The sequence below is a fragment of the Cryptomeria japonica genome, chromosome 10 (assembly GCF_030272615.1).
Source record: "Cryptomeria japonica chromosome 10, Sugi_1.0, whole genome shotgun sequence".
In the NCBI taxonomy this organism is placed as follows: domain Eukaryota; kingdom Viridiplantae; phylum Streptophyta; class Pinopsida; order Cupressales; family Cupressaceae; genus Cryptomeria; species Cryptomeria japonica.
Window position 1 is genome coordinate 775,602,414 of NC_081414.1, and position 24,112 is coordinate 775,626,525.

The following is a 24,112-nucleotide window of genomic DNA, read 5'->3' on the forward strand; positions in this document are numbered from 1 at the left end:
AGTGTTATTATTAATTCGTTTTATCTTAGGTTTTGTTTAAGAATGATCACAACTTTATTTGTATTATTCTTTAGGCCTTAGCCGGTAGATTACCTTTTCCTAAATCAATTTTGCTACATATTTTCCTGTGACTGTGTCAAACAAGAATAGTATACTTATCATTTGAGAAAACTATGCTATCATCAATCATTGCAGTAGAACTTTTCCTTTTTTCAGGGGAGGGGGATGGCTAAAAGGGAGAACCAAAGCGAGGGGAATGTTTAATTTCTTTTTGGTTAACTTAAAAATAATGGTAAGAGATGAGTGAGATGTGTGATATTTGATTTTTGTGGATGTGTTTATTCTGGTTTCAAAATGACAGTACAAAAGGTCTGTTTTGGAACTAAAATAGACACAGCTGAAGAATAAGATTGAAAGTTTGAACAGTTTTTTCGACCATCAAGCAGAAAGGCCTTTCTCCCCTGATCTCTTTTTCATCTACTCATTTGTGAAAGAAGTTAAGAATGGCCAAAAAGAGCATTCACTCTGGACGGATGTTTCATTCTAGACTCGTAGGCTTCTCACAGATGAAAATCTCAATGTTGAATTGCAATGGAAGCTGGATCCTGTGTTTAATAGAAACAGGGTCCGATCTTGTCAATTCGACATTTTAAGTGACATTCTGATGCTTGAAAATCAGGTTCCTATAATACTTCTTATGGAGCTATTGGCAATGGAGGACAAATCAACGGTAGAAGAAGCAAGGATAGAACTGCTCACAATGATATGTGACGGTATAATTGCATTGGTCCACCCTTTCAGTTATTCTCTTCAGCCAAGCACCAAAGAAAAAGAAACAGAGCATAGAGAGCGCAAGATGAAATTGAAGAAAACTTTCGAGTCAAAGTATAAAAAGCTGGAGGACTACAATCACATTTTAGGGCTTTTCCATGATTTCATTGTGGATGAGTGTCAAGAAGAAAAGACAGGGGATGTTCAAATTACAGTACCACATAGCCGCCGCCGCCGCCCCCGCCGCCGCCGCTGGCATCCTCGTGGAAATCCAGTTCATCCGAGTGAAAACTAGTCTCATCATCAACAGATAATGGCTTCAGCTGCAGAGTTATACAAGAATGGAATGAAGTTTAGGCCGTACAATGGGGTTCTATCCGCCAAGCTCCGTTTTGACAAAAAGGAAAAGACTCTGTTTCTCCCTGTCGTATATGTATCTGATACCACAAAGGTGATCTTGAGGAATCTAATGGCTATAGATGTGTGCCAAGAAAAAGAACTCAACATTCTTTCAGAGTATGTTAATCTGATGAATGACTTGATCCAGTCTGCAGAAGACGTAGTTTGCTGAGGAAGAAGGGAATAATTCAGAGCTCCATTGGTACTGACAAGGAAGTGTCTGACCTCTTCAATGGTCTCTCCAAAGGAGTTAATTTCAGTTCTGCAGATGAAGATGAGTTCGGGCAATTGAAGATGGTATAGAAGGCGAACCATGGTTCAAATTGTTGAGTTTATGGAGAAGCATCCAAAGTTTGTGAGAACTTTCGCTATGTTCTGGGGAATTGTTCTGGTTGTGGCGGCTGCAGTGCCTACAGTGGTGCAGATATTTAAACAAATATATTCAAAAACTTAATAACAAAGAATACGATGAATCATTCGGTTGCATATAATGGTGTGGACTATTGTTATTATGTTATCACGTTTGAGAGTAGCTAATAGCTACTCATATTTTATAAAATTCATTGTAGGTCACTGTAAAGATTGGTTAAATTAAATGAGATAAAAAAGGAGTTATATATGAAAAGCAAATTATTATATTTTTATCTTTTATTAATTTTTCATGTGTTGATAGTTCTTTAATGTCTTTCGAGTTGGTTCAAATGAAATTCAAAATGGACAGTTATGTTGTTATTGATCAACTTATCAAAAGAGCTTTTCTCTACAATTTTTGGGCTTAATAAGTTTGAAATGAAACAGATAAAAGTTTTCACTCTATATTTTTGTCTATTTAACAATGGTGGGTAGTAAATATTGTTATTAAAGTTATGTGTCCATAAGGTTTCAGCAAAGCTGAATAAACATATTAATGCTTATGTTAGATATTTTAAGACTAAAAGTTTTCAAGTACACATTGAAGAAAATTTCTCTTGCCCAACAAACAAATTAAGTGTAGGTCATTATTACATCAAGACTCCAAAAGAAAAGAATTCAAGCAAACACCTTTTATTTGTATGAAAGACTCTAAAAGAAAAAAATTAGACATATCAATTTCATTTAGCTACCTATTAGACTTACTCTTTTTAAACATACTATATACATTTTAAATTAATTAAGACAACTTCAACTTATGTGAGTACCTAAAGATTTTGATTTGAAGTATTATGTTATAATTCCTTTGAAAACAAGTAGAAAATAATTACAAAAGATGTACAAAGTGGTGTTCTTGATGAGACATAGATTTCAATATAACACCCCAATGAAATGGAGTCCAAAGGAATACATTGGTTGTTGTATATGCTCAATATATTTTATTTTATAATTGTTCAAGTGCACTTTAGTTTTGGCCTTTTTTAATGCCAAATAAATTACATAATCAAGTCTAATGTCTTTTTAGATAAAAAATGTATAGATGGATGAGATTTTTTAAGTGCAATACAATGTCATTAAAGTATATTGTATTAATAACAACCAAAAAAGAGCTTTAAAGTTAGAATGTAATCTTTTTCTAATTTGCATATTCTATAATAAGTGTAATTAGTGAGACCATATTTTTGGGAGCATTTTTTTAAATAATTGACAAGACTTCCACATTTTACAAAAATAGCCTCAAATGAATGCAATGTTTGCTTATGGATTTGAATATTGTATTTAAAAATCCTTTCCTTGTTGATATTTGAAGATATTTAGTGAAACATGAAAGTCTATAAGAATATTTGGAGGTCTTATTATTCTCAAGCGATAATCATGTATTTTTTTATTTACAATAAGTGGGAAAGGGCCCCAACCCATTACAGATCTAGCACAAACCATAAAAAACCAGAACTAGAACAAAACCAATCACATACACAACAAAATAGGGCAACTATCCAAACAACAAAGTTGGAGCTAAAGAGCTCATATCCTATTTTAAATTAGAGTTTTGAGGCTTCTTATCTAAAATACTAACTTGAGAAGATTTGTTAGTGGGATACTTCTTCTTCCATTTAACAAGTGTCCTTGTAGATCCATTATTACAATCAAAACAATGTTGAACCACACAAAATGTCTATTAGGAATGTCTATCAAGAACATTAAGGACAACAACATTACCATTATAAACACTAGTATTAGGGATACCAATGATACCAATAGAAGCACCCAAACAAACCATTATGCTAAGGCAAATATGGCCTACATTGGGCTTAAAATGGCTCTTCATGGAGGTTTCAAGAAGGTCTGGCTGGAAACTGATTCACTAAAAATAATCAACTGTTTGATTAAAAAGACATGCCTTAGTTGGACAATTAATCACATAATGTAGGAGTGCTTTGAAATGATTGGTAGACTTGAAGAAGTTCAAATATCGCACATTTTTTAGGGAGGGTAACATGCATGCAAACCACATGGCAAACCTCGGCGTTGCTAGGGATGATAAAAAATGGTGGTGGGAAGGAGAATCCTTTCCATTTCATTTATGCGAACTAGTTTGGATGGACGCCGAAAATCTCTCTCTGATAGAGAATTAATGATGACAACCATTCCTAGAAAGACATGGCTGTGACCTTCTAGATCTTCCTTGTGTGTCTAGTTTTTTATCGCCTATTTGAAGCCTAGTTTTAGTGTATTGACTAAAAAATGCATAGGTAATAATTATATGGGGGGACAAAAGAATAGAATGGAACCATATTCATGTGATCTATGGGACAAAAATGAAGATGTATGGAGGGAAGTTGGGGATGGTGGTCTGGAACCATATATAAGAAAATTCCATGGCCAAAACCAAAAGCTCATAGAAATTGATGCAACCATAACCGGTAAGAACCCTCAAAAGAGTCAACCGACTTATGTAGCAAGAGAGACACAACAAAAGCAGTAAGGAAACATAAAAAATTCACATAAACAGATTAGATTACAGCCTTAGAACTTCTAGCAATCATACAAAAACCATCATATTATCATCAAAGAACATCTGGTAGTTAACCGGTTACATGCAGGCTTCAAGCTAGACACAATCCAACCGAGACTCTAAGAATCAACCAAATCACAATATGCGAATCTCAATCCTTATTCTTAGTTCTACTTTCTCTGCTGCTACAAATGATTACATAACATCATATTTATACCCACCAGAACATATCCAGGCCGACCTTAAAGGATTACATTCACCAATGCAGGAAATGAAACGTGTAATTAGGTCGGCCCTAAGATTTGACAAATCATTCTGGAAAATAACAACCAAGTGATGTTGTTTAGCAGGAAGGTCAGCCACATACCAAAGAACATCATTCAAGACCCGATATAGATCCACACACCAAGAACTGTCTTCGGAACCCAGAAGCAGCCAACCGGAAGTGATAACTGACTAGAGAGGAACCCAAATGAACTAGAAATCTAGAATCAACCATATGAAACTGCCAGGAAACTGCAAACAAGTTCTGCAATGAAGAACAAGCAACTACTAGTACATACCGGTAAGAATACAAAAAATTGCACAAGGGACTAAACAATAATAGAACTGAAAGGAAATACTTTTGGTTGATGCAAGATTTATCATTGACCGGGGATGCTCCTGCATCAATTATGTTTGTAAAAAACTGGAATAAGGGGGTGCTCAATGTCTATGGTCCCAAATTCAAGGTAGATGAACCCTTCATGGTTGAGATTAGTAGGCTAAGTATGGAGGGTAAAAAATTCTACAAGGAAAGGGAAAATTTGGAAGAATCCCTTGTGATTTTCTATGACAAAAAGAGCTAGAGAAGCAGAGTAAAGAAGAACCCGAATAGAGGCTACAATCGAAAGGATCTTTTGAAGCTTTGGGAAGATATGATAGAGTTCATCATGAGGAACATAACCCTAGTATATTTACTTATCATTTCACTATTCTGAATCACTTTAGGCATGACAAAATAATTTCAATGTTGTTTCATTTACTTTCTTCTCTTGATCATTCTATTCATAAGAATTATGAAAATGAGGGAAATCCGGTCTTGCATGAGGATTTAATCCTCCTGATTATGGAGTATGCTAAGGTTCATGAGGTCAAACCTCTTCTATTTTGAGAAACCCCCACCCCTAGCCACCTAGGACGTGCATGATGTTTTAGATACAGATTTTGGTGAGGAGGAGGGCGAGATTGCTATGAACTGGAATGAAAACCATGTATTTGGATGACTCTGAATATAAACCCTCAGAGGATGAGGCCCCCCCATAGAGTCCCACTCCAGGTACTAATAGTAGCAAAAACAACATAAATCCACCTAGATGGACAGTGAAAAAATTGAAAACCCATGTTTCTCAATCTCAAAATTTGGGCCCGCAAAATATTAAAAACCAAAAGACTGGGAAAAGGGTGGAGACTCAAGAAAAAGGGGAGGATGAAATTAAACTTGATATTCCCCTCATTGTGGACCCCAATGAGCCTAAAAGGGATGAAATGGATGTTGACAGGCTCCTCGATAATTCATTCTCCAACCAGGAGAAATGTTTTTGCTGGGTGTTTGGTGAAATTAATCTTCTAAAACAAGGGATCAAGGACATTATAGACTGTTTCACTGAGAATTTGGCACCTAATAAATTTGATAAACTCCTGAAGTCGACCCAAAAAATTATAGAGGATATCAAGGTTATGAAAGCTGAGCATGAGGCTAGGATTGACAAGCTAGAGAATGATATTCAGGATTTAAAGGGTAAAATCAAAGGTCTAGTGGAGATCAATAAGGAGGCAATGTATTTAACAATGTGCAAGGTCTAAAAATAGTGAACAAGGAAATTGCCATTCAGAAAGCTCATCTGATCAAATTCGACATGTCCTCTGACATCAACTTGGACAAGAAGAACCGGGATGTGTAGACTTCCATGGGGCCCTCTACCAATACTAGGAGCAAAAAAGAAGAAAGGGGAAGTTTGAGATTTATCATGGAAGAACTCCAAGCGATAAAAAATAGGACAATCTGGAAGAATATCAAGCTCTTGGAAGATCTCAATTAGTTGGTTTTCTTGTGTTGTGTTTTTTATCGTTAGTCTCTTTGGGATGCTTCCCCTATTTCTATTGTAGTTTAGTAGCTGTTTAGCCTTTGGTTTAACTTTGTTTATTTTTTGATAGTTTTGGGTTTTGATTCCATGTAAAACTTTTTTATCTTAATAAAAAACAATACCAGTAGAAGCAACAATGGATTCTTTAACAACTAGAAAGACAACAAACCCAATACCACTCATTTCATCATTGAAAGAAGATTTGGACTAGCAAACAACTCTTGTAGGTAAATTAGTAGTAAGATGGATAGGAGAAAAAGAAACCAGAGCAAGAGATAATCCCTAATCCAAAGTTACCTTAGTAGAACTCGAAGGAGAAGAAACAAGTGTGGGTGGTTTTGGATCCTTTGAAACAACGTCATCCTTATAAGAAACATCTATAAAAATAGTAATATGGTCATGGACAAGATTCTTCCACCAAGTTAAGGAAGATTTCCTATAAGCAATATAGGAGCACACAAAAGCCATATGCCAATTTGCAAAATATGACTTGTAGCAAAAGAGAATCCTCTTATAGTGCACCATTTGAAACAAAGATCTATTATTAATGTATAGAATGACTTCTCAAAACAAAGATTTTGAAATATACATTTAATTAGAATGCAAGAAAATGAAGTGCAACCACAGACTTTGATCATAGAATCCACCTTCAAGAATCTACCTAAGGATAAGCATGTATGTTACCTTAATTGATGCAACACACATAGAAGGATCCCTAAAAAGGAAGTCCGATCCATGCAACAAGATCCAAACAACACAATACAACACAAGAGAGAGAATATGCCAGATCAGGGAGATGAATTAATTGATTCAAATGCAACTGTTAGTAACATTTGGCTTACATGCAGGCAACTACCTTGTTATAAAATATATCCATATGCATCAATCCAGAAGCAAACATCAAATTAAATTACAATCTACTTTTCTATATATACCCTGAATATTGAATCTACTACGATCAAATATATCATTATATAGCATCCGAGAACATCTGGATCAGCCAAGAAAGATCACATTCCTCAAAGAAAGGAAAATAAAACATGTAGATAGGTCTATCCAAAGATGAGATAAAAATCCTTCGAAAAAGGATTACCACGAAGTACGGACCAAAAAGAGGGTCAACCAAGCATTGAATATCATCCCACATATGATAAGTCAGATCTGCAAGTCAAGGAATCACTACGTAAGATCTAGTAACACCAACTTGCCGTTAAGCTCAAGCATTTGAAGGAAATAAAAAAATTACCAGTCAATCTAGAAGCAATAACAGTCCGAAAAGAGATCCAAATGAAATGCGGATCTAGAACAAGAAAGATGAACAAGAATGAAGTCCAAATCCTGCATCGCAAGAGAAATGATCAATGCCAAGGTATCTGGTAACTCACAGAATCAAAACTACTAAAAAGATCAAAGAAACTGAAAGGAAATATTTTTTTTGGGTGATGCAATATTGCCAATAACCAAGGATGCTCCTACATTAGACATCCGGGGTTAATGAAATTTGATTCGTCACTTTGTAGGGGCTAGAGAAAAACGAAGATGGTCTACCTCAGCTTGAGAAATCCAAGAAGAATCCTTAACTGGTATGCCTTTCCACTTCACAAGATATTCTTTGTACTGATTGCTGCGTGTGCTCTTACTAACTCTTCTATCCAAAACCTCTTCAATCTCATCTTGTTTCTTCTCAGGAAACTACTTCAATTTAGATTCATTTTCACAAAATTCTACTTCATGATATTGATATAGATTTACAACATTGAAAATAGGTGATATGTCCAGGGTGTCTGGTAGCTCCACTTCATATGCATTAATCGAATCAAATTTCCTCAAGATCTTACACGATCCAAACTTCTTCATCCTCAACTTATTATATGTTCCAATAGGAAATAAACCCTTTCTTAGATATACCATTACTTCATCTCCAACTTCAAATTATTGATGTCTTCTTTTCTCATCTACCTTCTCTTTATATTTTCGGCTCATAGCTTCCAAATGTTGCTTTACCTCTAAATGCAATACCTCCATATGATTTTCCAATGATTCTACTTCTGCACTCCTCTTAGCTTCATGACTGATATCTTTTAATTCTGAAACTCCCTTATGATTCCCTCCGGTAACTATTTCAAATGGTGTCTTTCTTGTACTTTGGTTTACTGAATTATTATATGCAAACTCTGCCTATGCCAATATCAAATCCCAACTTTCAATTTTATCTCCCCTCAAACATCTCACCAAATTTCTCAAACTCTGGTTCACAACCTCGGTTTGTCCATCTGTCTGTGGGTGAAACATAGAACTAAACTTCAAATTTGTCTTCATGCTCTTCCAAAGTGTCCCCCAAAAGTAACCAACAAACTTAGTATCCCTATCTGAAACAATGCTCTTTGGTAGCCCATGCAATCTCACAACCTCTTTGAAAAATAGATCTTCTACATGAACTGCATCTGTTGTCTTCTCACAAGGTATGAAATGTGCCATCTTTGAAAATTTATCTACGACCACAAATATAGAATCATTTCCTCTCTGAGTCTTCGACAATCCCAATATGAAATCCATACTTATGTCTTCCCAAGGTCTCTCTGGTATTGTTAAAGGCTTATATAATTCAGTATTCTGACTACTTCCTTTTGCAACTTGACAAATTATACAACTCAGAACAAATTTCCTGAAATCCTTATGAATCTGAGGCCAAAAGTAATTCTCACTCACTAAAGCCACTATCTTATTAATCTTAGAATGTCCTGCCAATCCTCCACTATGTTTCTCCTTGATCAAACTATCTCTCATTGAACTTTGAGGTATACACAACTAATTTCCCCTAAACAACATCTCATCCTGAATAAAATAATCCAACCACTTACTCTAGTTTGCAACAACAGGTTCAACACAAGCTCACCAAGGTTCTACAAAATCAGGATCTTCCGCATACAGGGTCTTCAATCCATTAATTGCCAATACTGCAACTCTAATCTCTGTTATCAAATTTCTTCTTGTACTCAAGGCATCAACAACCTTATTTGACTTCCCACTCTAGTATTTTAAAACAAAAGTATAACTCTACATAAATTCAACCCATCTCATATGTCTATGATTCAACTTACTCTGACTGCTCAAATACTACAAAACTTGGTGATCCATGTACACCAAAAACTCCTTAGGCAATAAATAGTGTCTCCACTTCTTCAAGGCTTGAATTAGGGTATGAAACTCTTGATCATACACTGAATATCTTATTCTTGCATCATTCAACTTCTCATTGAAATATGCTACAAGTCTTCCTTCCTAGGTCAACACAGCTCAATTGCACTCCCACTAGCATCACAATCCACCTGAAAGACTTTACTAAAATGTGGTAAGGCTAACATAGGTTGCCTAGTCACCTTTTTCTTTAAGAATTGAAAACTCCAGTTTGCTCCAGCAGTCCACTTAAAATCCTTCTGATCTCCCGTCATTGTCTCAGTCATAGGGCTATAAATTGCACTAATTTTTTTGATGAACTTCTGGTAGAAACTAGCTAGTCCATGAAATGATCTTACCTCTCCAATACTCTCTAGTGTAGGCCACTCAATAATTGTTTTCACTTTCTCAAGGTCCATCTTTGGTCCATTCGCAAATATCAAAAAACCCAAGTATACAAGCTCCTCCTTCATGAAAATACACTTTTTTAGATTAATCAACAACATCTCTTCTCTAAGTCTTTGCAAAAATTTTGTCACATGCAATAAATGTTCCTCTTCTGTCTTATTGAAAATCAAAATGTCATCTAAATATACCATCACAAACTTACCCAAGAATTTCTTCAATACTTCATTCATCAATCTCATAAAAGTACTCAAGGCATTAGTCAATCCAAAGGGCATTACCAACCACTCATACAATCCTTCATTTGTCTTAAATGCTATCTTCCATTCATCACCTTCTCTGATTCTAATCTGATGATATGCACTCTTCAAATCAATCTTTGTGAAATATCTAGCTCCACTCAAATAGTCCATTATGTCATCATCCATCCTTGGCAAAGGAAATCTATACTTTACTATAATATTCTTTATTTCTCTTGAATCAGTACACATCCTCCATTCCCCATTCTTCTTCGGTGCCAATACAATAGGTACTGCACAAGGGCTCAAACTTTCTTTGATCATACTTCTCCTCAACAACTCCTGCACTTGCCTATTCAATTCTTCATTCTTTGTCGGTGTCATCTGGTGTGTTGCCTTATTAGGTAAACTAGCTCCAAGAATCAAATCCATGCAATGACTTATGCTTCTCATAGGGGGTAATCCATCAGGTGCATTATCTGAAATGATATCTTCATACTCCATCAACAACTCTTTTATCTCCTTTAGTTGTTCTTCCTCTGGTTTCAAATTAGGTTCCTTAGGTATCAACATATAACACACATTTTCACTCTTCAACCCTTCCAAAAACTTTATCCCATCGACCAAATAGATTCTGACACTCATGCATATCTTACTTTTCAGGGGTTCTTCTAGAGGTAAAAAAGTTTGCTTCCTCCCATTCACAACAATAGTATAGATATTCCCTCTCCCATCATGCATAGCCTGTCTATCATATTGCCAGGGCCTTCCCAACAAAACATGACAAAAATCCATAGGCATAATATCACACAAAACTTCATCATAGTATTCTCCTATCTTCAAATTAACCAAACATTTCTCATTTACCAAGATCTTATGATCATCTTGAATCCATGTTATCTGATAGGGTTTAGAGTGTTTCAACCTCTGCAACTTCGACTTATTCACCATCTCCTCTGAGGCAAAATTATCTAAACTGCCACTATCAATAATTATCCTTACAAAACTTACCTTCCACCTTACATCTTGTTTGGAATAAATTCTTCCTTTGAAATGGTTCCTCATTTATCTCATTCTAGCATAGGGCTATTCTTATCACCAAAGCTTCACTATCCTTTGGTTTGTTCAATGATGAGGTAGGTTCATCTTCTAAAAAAAAGATTCTTCCACCATTCTCTATCCTCTTATTCCCTTGTGTGCATTCAAAATCTCAGTGTCCTTCTCCACTACACTTGAAACAGGTTCCAGTAAACTTTCTCTTATCATCTCTCTTAAAACCCTCATTCCAGTAACCACCTTGTCCAACATTCCGATAGTAATTTCCTTTGTTCCTCCGATTTGAAGTTTCATTACTCTTATCTTCTATCTTGTCTCTATTCTATTCCAAAAAGGATCTTCCACCTCCGGTAAAGGATCTACCTCTCTGAAATCTTTCATCTCTTCATCTTTGTCTCTTCTAATGCCTCTTATTCAATCTTTCTTCAACTTTTAGGGCATATTGATAAGCTTCTTGCACACTCTACAATTTTACCTTACTAATCTCATCTTGTATAGACATTCTTAAACTAGTAACATAGCTCGCAATCTGCTCAACTTCATCTTCAACATGTTCGGATCTGATATTCAACTTGTAGAACACCTTAGTGTACTCCTTCACACTAGATTCTTTTTGCTTCAAATTCTACAATCTTCGAAACAAATTGACTTGATAATCTGCTAGCAAAAACTTTGGCTTCAATTTACACACCATCCAATCCCAAGATTTAATTTTGTCCTTTCCTTTCCTCTGTCTATGAGTCTACAAATGATCCCACCACAAGGTAGCATGTCCCTTGAACTTTGTGCAAGAAAATTTCACCTTCGTGTCTAGTTTACTATTCATATTTGTCAAATCTCTAATCAATCTTTCATCATCTTGCACGAACTCCGGTTGACCTCTATTTTTCAGTTCAATAGTTTCTTCTTCTTCTTTATCACTTACATGCTCAATATGTCGACCCCTTCTTTGTGTGGTCTCAATACCATCCAAACGAGCCGCAATCTATCTCAACATGTGCATCATCACCGAATCAACATCTCTCCAGTTTCCACCTCTCACATTACCTCTTCAGGCCATAGGAGCAAGTCCTCTGAAATTGCAGGTTGGATCCACAATCTACCACCCTACAACAAAATTCAATAGGATGAAGCTTCGCTCTGATACCAACCGATGTAGCCACAGATAGGAGGATCCTCAAAGAGGAAGTTTGGTCTATGTAGCAAGATAAAAACAACACAATATAACACAAGAGAGAGAAAATGCTGGATCAGGTGTGGATCAATTCATTGATTCAAATGCTACTGCTAGTAACATTCAACTTACATGCAAGCAACTGCCTTGTTACAGAAATACATCCATATGCATCAAGCTAGAGGTAAACATTGGATTAAATTAAAATCTAGTGTTCTGTATTTTGAATATTGAGTCTACTATGATCAAATACATCATTATATAGTATCCAAGAACATCCGGGTCAGCTAGGAAAGATCACATTCCCCCAAGAAAGGAGAATGAAATGTGTAGATAGGTGGGCCCAAAGATGAGATGAAAATCCTCTGAAAATGATTACCACGAAGCGCGAACCAACAAGAGGATCAACCAAGCATCGAAGATCATCCCAAATATGATAAGTCAGCTCCACAAATCAAGGAATCACTCCACAAGGTCTGAGAACACTAACTAGCCGTTAAGCTCAAGCATGCGGGGGAAACAAAAAATTACTAACCAATCCAGAAGCGATAACTTGCCGGAAAGAGATCCAAATGAAACACGGATCTAGAACAAGAATGAAGTTCAAATCCATCTTCGCAAGAGAAATGATTAACGCCAAGGTATCCAGTAGCTCACAGAAAGAAAACTACTGAAAATAACAAAGAAATTGAAAGGAAATTTTTGTTTTTTGGTGATGCAAGATTGCCAAGAACCAAGGATGCTCCTACATCATTAATGTAGTTCTTTGTGTTTATGTTCTATAACCATAAGTTCTTACAAATTTCAATTTTTTTCTTTTGAAAATATTTGTACATAATTGAATGCTCTTTCAAGATAATAAATTTGCCTCATAACTTTTAATAAATTAGCATGTTTTGACACAATTATCAATAAACAAGCTTTCATCCATGGAATTTACTTTAAATTCAAGATAAAATGCCTATTTCTACATTTGAGAGATTTAACGTTATATAAAGCAAGTTGTTTTCTTATACTTTAATACTAGCTTCAATCAACACTTTGCAAGGTCACATTAATATGGATGCTAATTATTTCATTTATTATACTATTGCTTGTTTTATTTACCCCATTTTAACTCTATTATGTTATGATATCACAAGAATTGAAAATCCATAGAACTATACACTAACATACTATAGGAAATTAAATTCCAAGGAAAGCCTCTACCTAAGATAGAGAGTACTACACTACACTTAGTTGTGTTTCATTTCTCTCTCTACATTTTGAAAATGATTTTCTATATTATGATGATGGTATTTTTTATATAGGGTGGCTTTTTTTTGAAAATCATCATTCTTAGATCATATTTTAACTATTTTATTCATTGAAGAAGCTTAATGAGAAAATAAACCAAGGAAATGACATAAAGGATTTGGTGGAAGTGGTTGAGGCATTGCATGATAATTAGGACTCCATGAAAAAAATGGAGTTCATATTTTTTCTTAGAACATGTAGATGATCGAGAAGAGCTCTATTGCTCTCCAAGCCATACGAGACAAAATTGCAAGGAAGCAAGAAAAGAAGCAGAGCCATTTGGACTCTGTCACTACCCTTGGGTTGGAGGCCTATATATCCAACCCCAGATTCCCCAACCATCTCCTTTGGGAAAGGTTCTACTAGGAAGCTCTTTTTTTCAAAAAAGACAAAGAAATCAGCCAAGATAGGAAGTTGATGTCTTCCTCCACTAGGTATGCCATTGGTTTGTGCATTTAGTGGGGGTGTGTCCTATTCTGTTTTTCGGTCTATTAGTTCTGCTAGTTTATTTTTTGGGTTTTGTTTGCTGTGCTAGATATTTGTTGGTTTTTGTTCTTTTTTGGTAGTAGGCATTTTGGTCTTGAGCCCTTTGTTTTTGTTGCTCGCTGGTTTTGCGGTTATGTAAAGGTTCAAGCCTCTCCTAGTTTAATACATTCAGAACTATTGCATTCATAAAATATATAGAAATTTTTTTAGGAAATTTAGATAGTAGAATTAGTCTTGAACATAATTAGATAATCTAGCCATAATTTAATGTTTTTATATATTGCAATAATTTTTTTTAGATAACATCAATATAACTGATCCAAGCACGTTGCCTAATGACATAGTCCAATAGAAAGCTAAAATGAGAATTTAATTTTATATTAGCTAAATGCCTTAATTTTTTTTTTGTGTCAATTTACATGTAAGAGTGTTGATCTTCCATACATGCACAAAATATGAGGGTCATTATGATGAAATATAGTCATAAAATATCGCCAACTTAACACCAAACCCCAAAATTTGGAGGTTTGTTATCAAATCAATTTTTGACGCCACCACAATTCCAAAATGACGTTATGATTTATAAATTTGTTTGGGATCATAGAAATATCATGGAACTCATGGTAACTCATAAATGTCATGATTTTATAATGTCTCTATCTGGTGAATTATATGAAAGCTAGTTGCTGGTAACTATTCGTTGTTTCCTTCTTTTTAGAGGTGTTGATGAGCATGTCTCCTCAAGCTTACCATATAAGTTTTTATCTAATGATGTGTACTTTACTATTGGTCGTTTGCAAGCTATACAAATGTGTCTAATGGTATTGGCTGCTAAAGGGTCAAAATACTTCTGACGCAACCAAGGTTTCCATATTATGAAACATTATGTGCGTGCAATGACATCGAAGTTTGGTTTTATGATTGAATTCCAAAGAAAAATTGGGAAGTTCACTTAGTTCAAGTCTAATTTAAAAACTCCGGCAATGGCTAATATAAATGCAAACAATCGTTGCGGCAGCCTTAAATGTACTCTCAGATCTGATCAAACAATGTAGAACGTATTTCTATTAGATGGCAATATATTCGGTTGCAAAGATGATCAGTATGAACCAGAAAAGATTGCTCAAAAATCATCATCACAAGTATAGTTGAAAACATCAGTTACCATAGTAGTTTAGTCTATAACAACGGACACTAGGAAAATGAAAATGAGAAAAAGGCATTCAGCTCTTTCTCAACAACACTATTTCATGTGATGGCGGCCACTTCCTAAGGTAGACGAAGTCATGAGGATTATGATAACCTTTACAGGAAATCTAACTCCATGTTTATAAGAAATCATGGGTTAAATTTAATTTTATTGATTAATAGTTTTTAATACGTATCTCATTAGAGGTGGCTGGTTATGTTTTTGGGTTTTTGGTTTGTAGTGACTTAGAAATTGAGAGTATGCCAACATATCTTTTGCACAGTGGTTTGGAGGTAGCAGAGGTGCTTTCACCCTTATTGTATGGGATCCATCGGATCTGATTAGTTATGTGTGGGACCTAAAATTATCTAAATGGGAATTGCTTAATGCTACCACTGACTTCAATCACGAATTTAAGATTGTGGCAAAATTATATTTTAATTAAAGAAGGAAAGAGAGTATCAGTGTTCTAATCAATAAAAAGAGGGATAAGACCCGTATCTTAATATAACCGTTAAACAACAACACCTAGAGTTCATGAGTAATGCACACCTAGTCAAAGACAAAAAACACAAAAAACAACAAGAAACTACCTAAAGACCAAACATAGATCAAAGATAAAACCAACAAACAAAATACAACTAACCACTCACCAAAGACACAAAGGGATGGTCTACTGGGTGGAGGTTTTACCCTATTGCCAATCTTTACAAAGACATATGAATTTCTTAAAAAAATAATTTTTTTTTTATAATCATTGACAAAAGTCAGAGTACCAGAATCCAGTGTATCTTTGAGCACAAAGGTATGGGGTTCCATCATAGTAGAGGGAGGCATTGCATGCCTCTTCCACTTTTCTTTCCTTCAGTCAATTTCCTCCTATATAGCTTTCAAGGAAGCCAAGTTCCTTAAGGCCATCTCCCGACTCAGAGTAGAAATATCCTCAATAATTCTCTTGGTAGGCTCTCTTAAATTTCCTTAAGCTCCATCAAAACATTATTCCAATTCCTCTACAACATCTTTTGATTAAGGTCATTCAACATAACTTCTACCTTATTCCATTTCTCTAGCTTTCCAGTCATGTTGCTAGCAGCCTCCCATACTCATTCGTCTTTTTCCTCTATCACCTATTTATTGTCCCTCATGCCTACCCCACCAAAAGACTCAAGCATATTAATATTTTTAATAGCCACATCAAACTAAGATAAGAGTTAGTCAATAATCAAGTCCTGTAGCTCAACACATTCTTCCAACCACAAAAACTTAGAAACCAGAGTGGAGGGCTAGGAATAGGGTTAGGGGAGTTCTATTCAAGGGAAAAGGGAGAAACTCCATTGGATTCCTTAGGAGACCATTTAGATTTTGAGTGAGAGAAAGACTCATAATCCTTAGGAACTTCATCCTCCTCCGACTGCAACAATTCCATATCCTTAGCAGGAAAATTGGGGGAGATTTTCTATTTTGTCCCTCTTTTAGGGTTGAAATGAGTAGGAACGGGCTTGGGTTTAGAAGAAGAGGTAGAATTGGGGTTAGGCTTCACAATAGAGGCATTCAAGAGCTCCAACAAAAGATTAGGGTGTGGCAAGGGGTAGGGGGAGATAATAGGGGATCACTAGACATGGATAAAGTTAGATGGAAATTGTACAATCTAAGGATGAGCCCTTGATGAAGGGGTAGAGAGTTTTTAGATTTATCTCGTTCAATTAATTTAGACAATGAAGAACAAACCCAGTAAGAAAAGGTCAATTTTATGTCGTACCTAAGGTGGTTTAGCATTGAGAACATCTGGGCATGAAATCTTTTAAATTTCCCATTCAAAGTAAAATATTTCAGCAGGAAAATGGCTACATCTTTCCATATACCAAGTAGGTCTTCTCTATTATACCCACTCTATAATCTTGAAACTCCTTCCCCTACCTTGAAGAATCACTTAAGTTCATCCTTATAGTATCCTTTTGACTTCTTTGAAAAGGTAATACCCTCCAATAATAAGCCAATGATAGAAGTAATCACATTTGGGGAGACTCTAAAAGAATCTCCACCAATATTCACCTCCCCCTTTTTCTAGGATTGCGCAAATTTTTTAGAGAGCTTAGGATCAAAACCTTGCATGACCTCAACATAGCTAAAAATATTCCCCTTGACCACTTTATACCATAATTTTGTATTACTTTCAAACTCATCGCAAGTATCAAGCTCCATTTGTATGAGTTCGCCTCCCGTCATTGTCACATAAGATAAAACCAAGTAGGAAGAAGAAAAACTAGTAGTAAGGACACATAAACACTTACGAGGAGAGGAGAAAGTGACACTGCTTTTTGAAAGGGAGGTTTTCCACCAATACCATAAAGAACTTTCCAAAAAAGCGACAATAATAATGAAAAAGGTAAATCTTGGATTATACTCCATCATAAGCCTTTATGTCTTCAAAGATAGAAACACAAACCAAATCTAGGATATCATTAATACCCATCTAAATTTTCAAATGATTAGAAAATGGGCTTAAGGAGGCCAACATGTATACAACTTTATTTACTTCCCTCCTCATGTGATAGAGACTAACAGGGTTGATTCTATGAATAAGGTCCCGACACTTGGCAATAAGGTAGTCACATTTTCAGTCAAGTTTGGCTTCAATCCTAAGCAGTAAGATTGTGTTTTTTGAATCACCTTTGATGATGATGCAATTGTACTTTCCTCCAGTCACAATAACTAAGCCATGATATATTTCTACCACCTTTTCCACACTTAAAGTTTGCATCCCCAAATTGGTCATGTAGGCAAGGGTTAGATTTCCACTATGGTCACGAATGACCCCACCTTGACACAACCAACCGAGATTTTCTTCGGAGGAACCATCAGATTTTAATTTCCACCAAATAGACACCGTGGTCGGAAAATAGAGTATCATTGTTTATGTCTTCATTTAAATTATTTTATCAAAGAAGAAAGTATAAATAATTTCAAATATAAGTAAAAGAACCAATGAATAGAAGAGAAATTTCTTTAACTCAATAATTTTTTAAAATTCATTTTAAACATAGATCAAACTTATAGTAATTATTTTGAAGGTGTAATCCTTCTAATAGATAATAAAATCTAATTTTTATATTTAATATTAATGCTCTAATTTTGATATCTAATATTGATTCTTTCCATTCGGTAAGTTCTTGTGATGCAGAGTCTTTTCAAAGACAACTGCTAATATATCATGGGTTAAATGATTACAATTATTTTAATTGACTAGTGCTATAACTTACAAAATATTTATACCCACAATTTCATTTATTTACTTCATAATAAAAATCCCTACTAACATGTTTCATCGTATATTTACTAAACTACATATCTTATGATAAAATATAAGCTTTATAATGAAATACTTTAATTGCACTACATAGAAAGATGTGTTGTTTATAAATATTGAGGAATACAATAAAACACATCCATATATCTTCATCTTCATCTTCTTCCTTGTTTTGAAGTTGCTTGAAGATAAACCATCATATACGTGTGAACAAAATTGTTATCTCTATACAAACTCAAAGCTAGTTGTGAGGATGAAAGGAACATCAATGGGAAATTAATGATACCCATGTATTATCACATAAATAATTATTCATAAAAATAAAATAATTTTCTACATTATCTTTAGTGACCTAAAATTAGAAAAAGAAAACCAATAATTAAACCTAGGTTGAAAATAATTGTCTACATCATGTAGAGAATTTTATTCCAAGAGAATATTAGATAAATTGTTCTCATCCAATTGAAAGATATCATACCCCTCTATGAAATAATTGTACGTACTTATTCATGTATCTATTTCATTTTCATATTTCTATTAAATGCATATAATTAAGATACATTTAGCAATTGATTTATCACATTGCTATTGTATGGTATTTTCCTACCTCAAGAGTATATTTATGAATTTATTGTGTATTTCTATCATTTCATGTGAGATTCATAACTATTCTACATGTTATGTACATATTATTTATATATGGTGTTATATTCAGTACATAATAAAGACACAAAGTTCATGTCCTAGTGTTTTGATGGTTGAATTTCAATTATGATAGAATTGGAGGATAAAATTATATTTAGCATGTGCATTGTACAATAATAATTTGATGTGAAGGATATGATAATAAACATAATTTAAAAAAAACCACTTTAGAAAGATACACTTAAATTTGACGTGATTTGAAGTGGAAATTATTTTCTCTATTTTGAAAGATAGAAACTTTATTGTCTTCTAATATTTTTTTGTTGACAATTATTTCTTTGTGTATATTAAAGCTATTATTTTCTTTATAATATGTCATGTCATATATTCAAGTGAAGGTTAAAAAGTGCCTTATAGTGTATCCACATGCAAACTCTCATCAATCATTGGGCATATTTCTCTTGTATGGTTACTTATGTATTTCTTTTTCTTGCTATATGAGATGTATCTTTGCCTAATGGGTACAACTAGAGTTGTAGCCATAGCTCCAGGCATGCTTGGGTACAACTAGAGTTGTAGCCATAGCTCTAGGCATTCTTGTAGGGTTCTCCCCATTATAAACACCATGGTTGATCTCATATACAACATAAATGTTTTGCCACTTCTCAAAGTTGACATTTTGGATAGCTTGATAGTAGAAAATGTTAGAAAAATTAATTATTGACCAAATCTTTCAGCATAGGCCACTAGCCAACCATGCAGCATCTTCAGTTGCTCAACGCCATCTTCAACTACTCCACATTGAACTTTCCCTATCTCATCTCACCTATCTGTGATACATGCTACTACTAACTATGATCTACAGTCTCTACAATTTATGATGTATTTCTCTATAAATTAAATAGTACAAGTGTGAATTCCTTAGAGCTCATCTTTATGAGTTTTTGCTGATCCATTTTTTTACATGGTGTTAAAGACAAAGGTTTACTAGTTTCCATAGGAGGAGGTTGAAAAGCTAGTGTTTATTAGAACTAGGTAGAACCTCATTTAGATAGCAGATTGTTGATGACACAAGATTTTTGAGACTATAGTTTGAAGGAAAGCACATTGATTATGGGAATCCTCAAGTTAGAGGAGTTTCTAGTTGTTGGAGTGAAGTAATAACCCGTTGAGACTAGAAGGCTATAGCCAAAAATAGGAATGAAGAAATTGCAAGATTATTTGCATTGAATAGTTGCCAAGAGAGGATTGTTGGCCAGGAGACATTGCCAAAGTTTGTAGGGAACATTGAAGCTGAGTGAGATGCAAAAGAAAAGAAGAATAAAGAGAACTTGATGATTGAAGGTTGGAGTCCCCCGTAGATGTTTTCCTAGTCAAATTTGTTCAAGAGTGTCAAAGAATTCCCTGCCTATGAAAGACTCATTCTATAGAATCATCATTGCTTGAATGGGGTGGATTCACTACTAGAAACAAAGGGAAGATTGTTGATTTTTGAAGCTAACAATAGAGACACCAAGCATGTCAATAGAAGTTACAACTGTTTGAATTTATCATTGAATAATGAAATCATGGCCAAGAAAAAAGGTATGTCTTAGATTATTGAAGATCTCACCACCTATCACAACTGAAAAATATTGTTATCCCATCCACAAGGAACTTGTAAAAGAAGGATTATTTGTTGAAAATTATAGGCTATAAGTTGTTTTTTATGCTAGCATATCTACGTACAAGGTGAGTTATAGAGGTTGGGAGAACTAAGTGTTTGTAAGTTATAGAGGAGAGACCTAATAGACTAGTTCTATTTCTTACGAGGCATATAGACTTGGTTTGTGAATGCATTATATGTATGTAGAGTTATAGATATTAGTTGTGGGAGTTAGCTTTGATTTCTTCGGGTGTAAAAGTGTTTGGATTGGAGGTGAGAGGATATGATAAAGTTTATTGTGTGAAGACAAGACCAAAGATTATGAAGGGTCATTGTTGAAAAGATAGTAGTTAAAATATATCTCTTAATAGATTGTTATTTTAATATTGTCAAATCATTGATAATTATTGGTTGGATATTGAAAAGAGGCGAATCCAAAACAAAATTTTGCAAATCATGAAGATTGTGAGAATTTGCAAAGAAATAGTTCGATGTTGTTTATGAAGCCAAGAAAAATTTTCATTATAAATGGGTATAGGTATTTTTGGGAAATGTTTTGTAGTCACCTTTGTTAAAAGGAAAAATAGAAGTCTATATTGTACTTGAGTTGTTGGAAGGGGTGCATGATCAGTTGTACCCGACACCCCAAATCTTTTGGATTAACATATTGATGAACCATATATCTGAAAAGGATTCCTATACAATTAGCAAGTAAAGTTAATAGTTACCCATGTATCTTGGTAGATGAATCATTTTTTATATGGACTCGACAATCAATTTCAATGCATGTGTAGAATGAGAAGCATAAAATCCCATGAATAAAGTTCATAGTGATGATTAAAAAGTTTTTCAATTATAAATTAGTTTCCCCATTTTGTTGAGAGGTTTGTGGTTAGCCAAAACCACTTGTATGTGAGGTTTGTGGTCATCCAAAAGCATGTGTATGCTAGGTTTATGGTAATCCAAAACCATTTGTATGTGAGGTTTTTTGGTCAGCCAAAACCACGTGAGTGTAGAGTTTTGTGGTAAGCTTGAAACCACCTTAGGATTGTATGAGTTTGGGGTGAGTTGCCAAATGGACAAGTGATTATGATGAGGGGAAGTAGTACACTTAAAGACAAATTTTTTGAAGTGTTGTAAATGGGTATCTAAGAAGGCTTTAGGCTAGGACCCATCTTTTCTATATTATGAGGGGATATCAAATTAATCATTATAATTGATTTCCGGGGGAATGTTATAAGATAAATTAATATTGACCAAATCTGTCGACATAGACCACTAGCCAAGCATGCATCGTCTCCAACCACTCAACACTGTCTTCAACTAGCCCACATTGATCTTGCCTTATCTCATATCACATGTCTATGATAAATTCTACTACTAATTGAGATCTACAATCTCCACAATTTATGATGTATTTCTCTATAAATTGAATTCTATGAGCCTAAATTCCTAGAGCTTAATTATATTTGTGTTTCTCCTCTACAACCATGTTTGCTTTTAGAAAAATTTCCCTTCTTGGACCGAGCAATTCCTCTTGTGGATGTTCCTCTTACTCAATAAGAAGAATAGATAGAGATGATAGCGTTATGAGTTGGGAACATATTCTTGGTAAACAAGATCTCTTGAATTGTTAGGGGCCTTCTCCTTATATAGTCATAATGACTTAGACTTAAAAAAAAATCATAGACTTTGGAATGTGCTTTCATTCTATCCACTTTTTAAATAGATAATGTATTATAATTTTATTTCTGTAATGCATCATTAAAAATAAATATTAAAACATTTTATTTTAAAATATATAAAAATACACTCGACCTTTTAAATATGTATCCAGAATCACTTTTCTCATGATACTATCCTCCCAAAAATTTCAATTATATTTTAGACAATTTTTTAAATAAAAACTCAAGTCATTGAATTGAGATCCTCGACACGAAGGTTATTTGTTTCTTTTGGAAATGGACAACTTACAGTAATAAGCGTAGAGATGACCACCCCAATCAAAATCATGAATAATTTCTCCGTAATATATACGCTGGTATATACAATCAGAAACTGCTTTAATTAAATTAAGGAAACGAATCGGATTAGTGAATTCGAGAAAAATGAGTATTCCGGAGCATCTGAACGAAAACCAATTCGTACTTTCACTCTGGACGGATGTTTCATTCTGGAGACTCTCAGGCTTCTCACCGATGAAACACAATGGGATCTCAACGTTGAATCACAATGGAAACTCGATCCCGTCTTTAATAGAAACAGGGTCCGATCTTGTCAATTTGACATTTTAAGTGACATTCTGATGCTTGAAAATCAGGTTCCGATAGTACTGCTTATGGAGCTGTTGGCAATGGAGGACAAATCAGCGGTAGAAGAAGCGATGATAGAGCTGCTCAGAATGATATGTGATGGTATAATTGCATTGGTCCACCCTTTCAATTATTCTCTTCAGCCAAACACGAAGGAACAACAAACAGAGCATAGACAGCGCGAGGTGAAATTGAGGAGAATTTTCGAGTCAAGGTATAAAAATCTGGAGGACTACAACCACATTTTAGGTTTTTTTCATGATTTTATTGTGGACGAGTTCCAAGCAGAAAAGACAGGAGATATTCAATTTACTGTACCACATAGCAGCCGCCGCCGCCATGGTCATCCTCGTGAAACACCACTTCATCAAATTCAAAATCAGTCTCATCGTCAACAGCTGAGGGCTTCAGTGGCAGAGTTCTACAAGAATGGAATGAAGTTTAGGGCATACGATGGAGTTCCATCCTCCAAACTCCGTTTTGACAAAAGGGAAAAGACTCTGTATCTCCCTGTTGTATATGTATCTGATTCTACAGAGGTGATTTTGAGAAATCTGATGGCTATAGATGTGTACCAAGAAAAGGAACTCAGCATTATCTCTGAGTATGTCTTTCTGATGAACAGTTTGATTCAGTCTGAGGAAGACGTGGCTTTGCTGCGGGAGAAGGGAATAATTCAGAGCTCCATTGGGACTGACAAGGAAGTGACTGATCTCTTCAACGGTCTCTCCAAAGGAGTTAATTTCAGTTTTTCAGATGAAGATGAGTTCGGGCAATTGAAGATTAGTGTTAATGGATGGTATAGAAGGCGAACTATGGTTCAAGTTGGTGAGTTTATGGAGAAGCATCCAAAATTTATGAGAACTTTCACTATGTTCTGGGGCGTAGTTCTGGTGGTGGCGGCTGCAGTGCCTACAATGGTGCAGATATTCAAACAATTATATTCGCATGCTAAATAA

At 34.8% G+C, this 24,112-nt stretch overlaps 1 protein-coding gene across 1 annotated transcript; it reads left to right on the forward strand.

The window, feature by feature from the left end:
- The first annotated feature begins 1,483 nt into the window (after positions 1 to 1,483).
- Positions 1,484 to 24,112, forward strand: LOC131859229 (putative UPF0481 protein At3g02645). The gene is made up of 2 exons (XM_059212804.1): positions 1,484 to 1,588; positions 22,919 to 24,112. Exons 1-2 carry the CDS (start codon positions 1,484 to 1,486, stop codon positions 24,110 to 24,112), a joined length of 1,299 nt encoding a protein of 432 aa, XP_059068787.1.

Bases quoted from the DNA above. Each gene is read 5' to 3' on its own strand.
- LOC131859229 (XM_059212804.1), top strand. From the start codon at position 1,484: ATGGTTCAAATTGTTGAGTTTATGGAGAAGCATCCAAAGTTTGTGAGA. The intron at 1,589-22,918 runs GTGCAGATATTT...AATTAAATTAAG, and splicing joins CGGCTGCAGTGCCTACAGTG to GAAACGAATCGGATTAGTGA.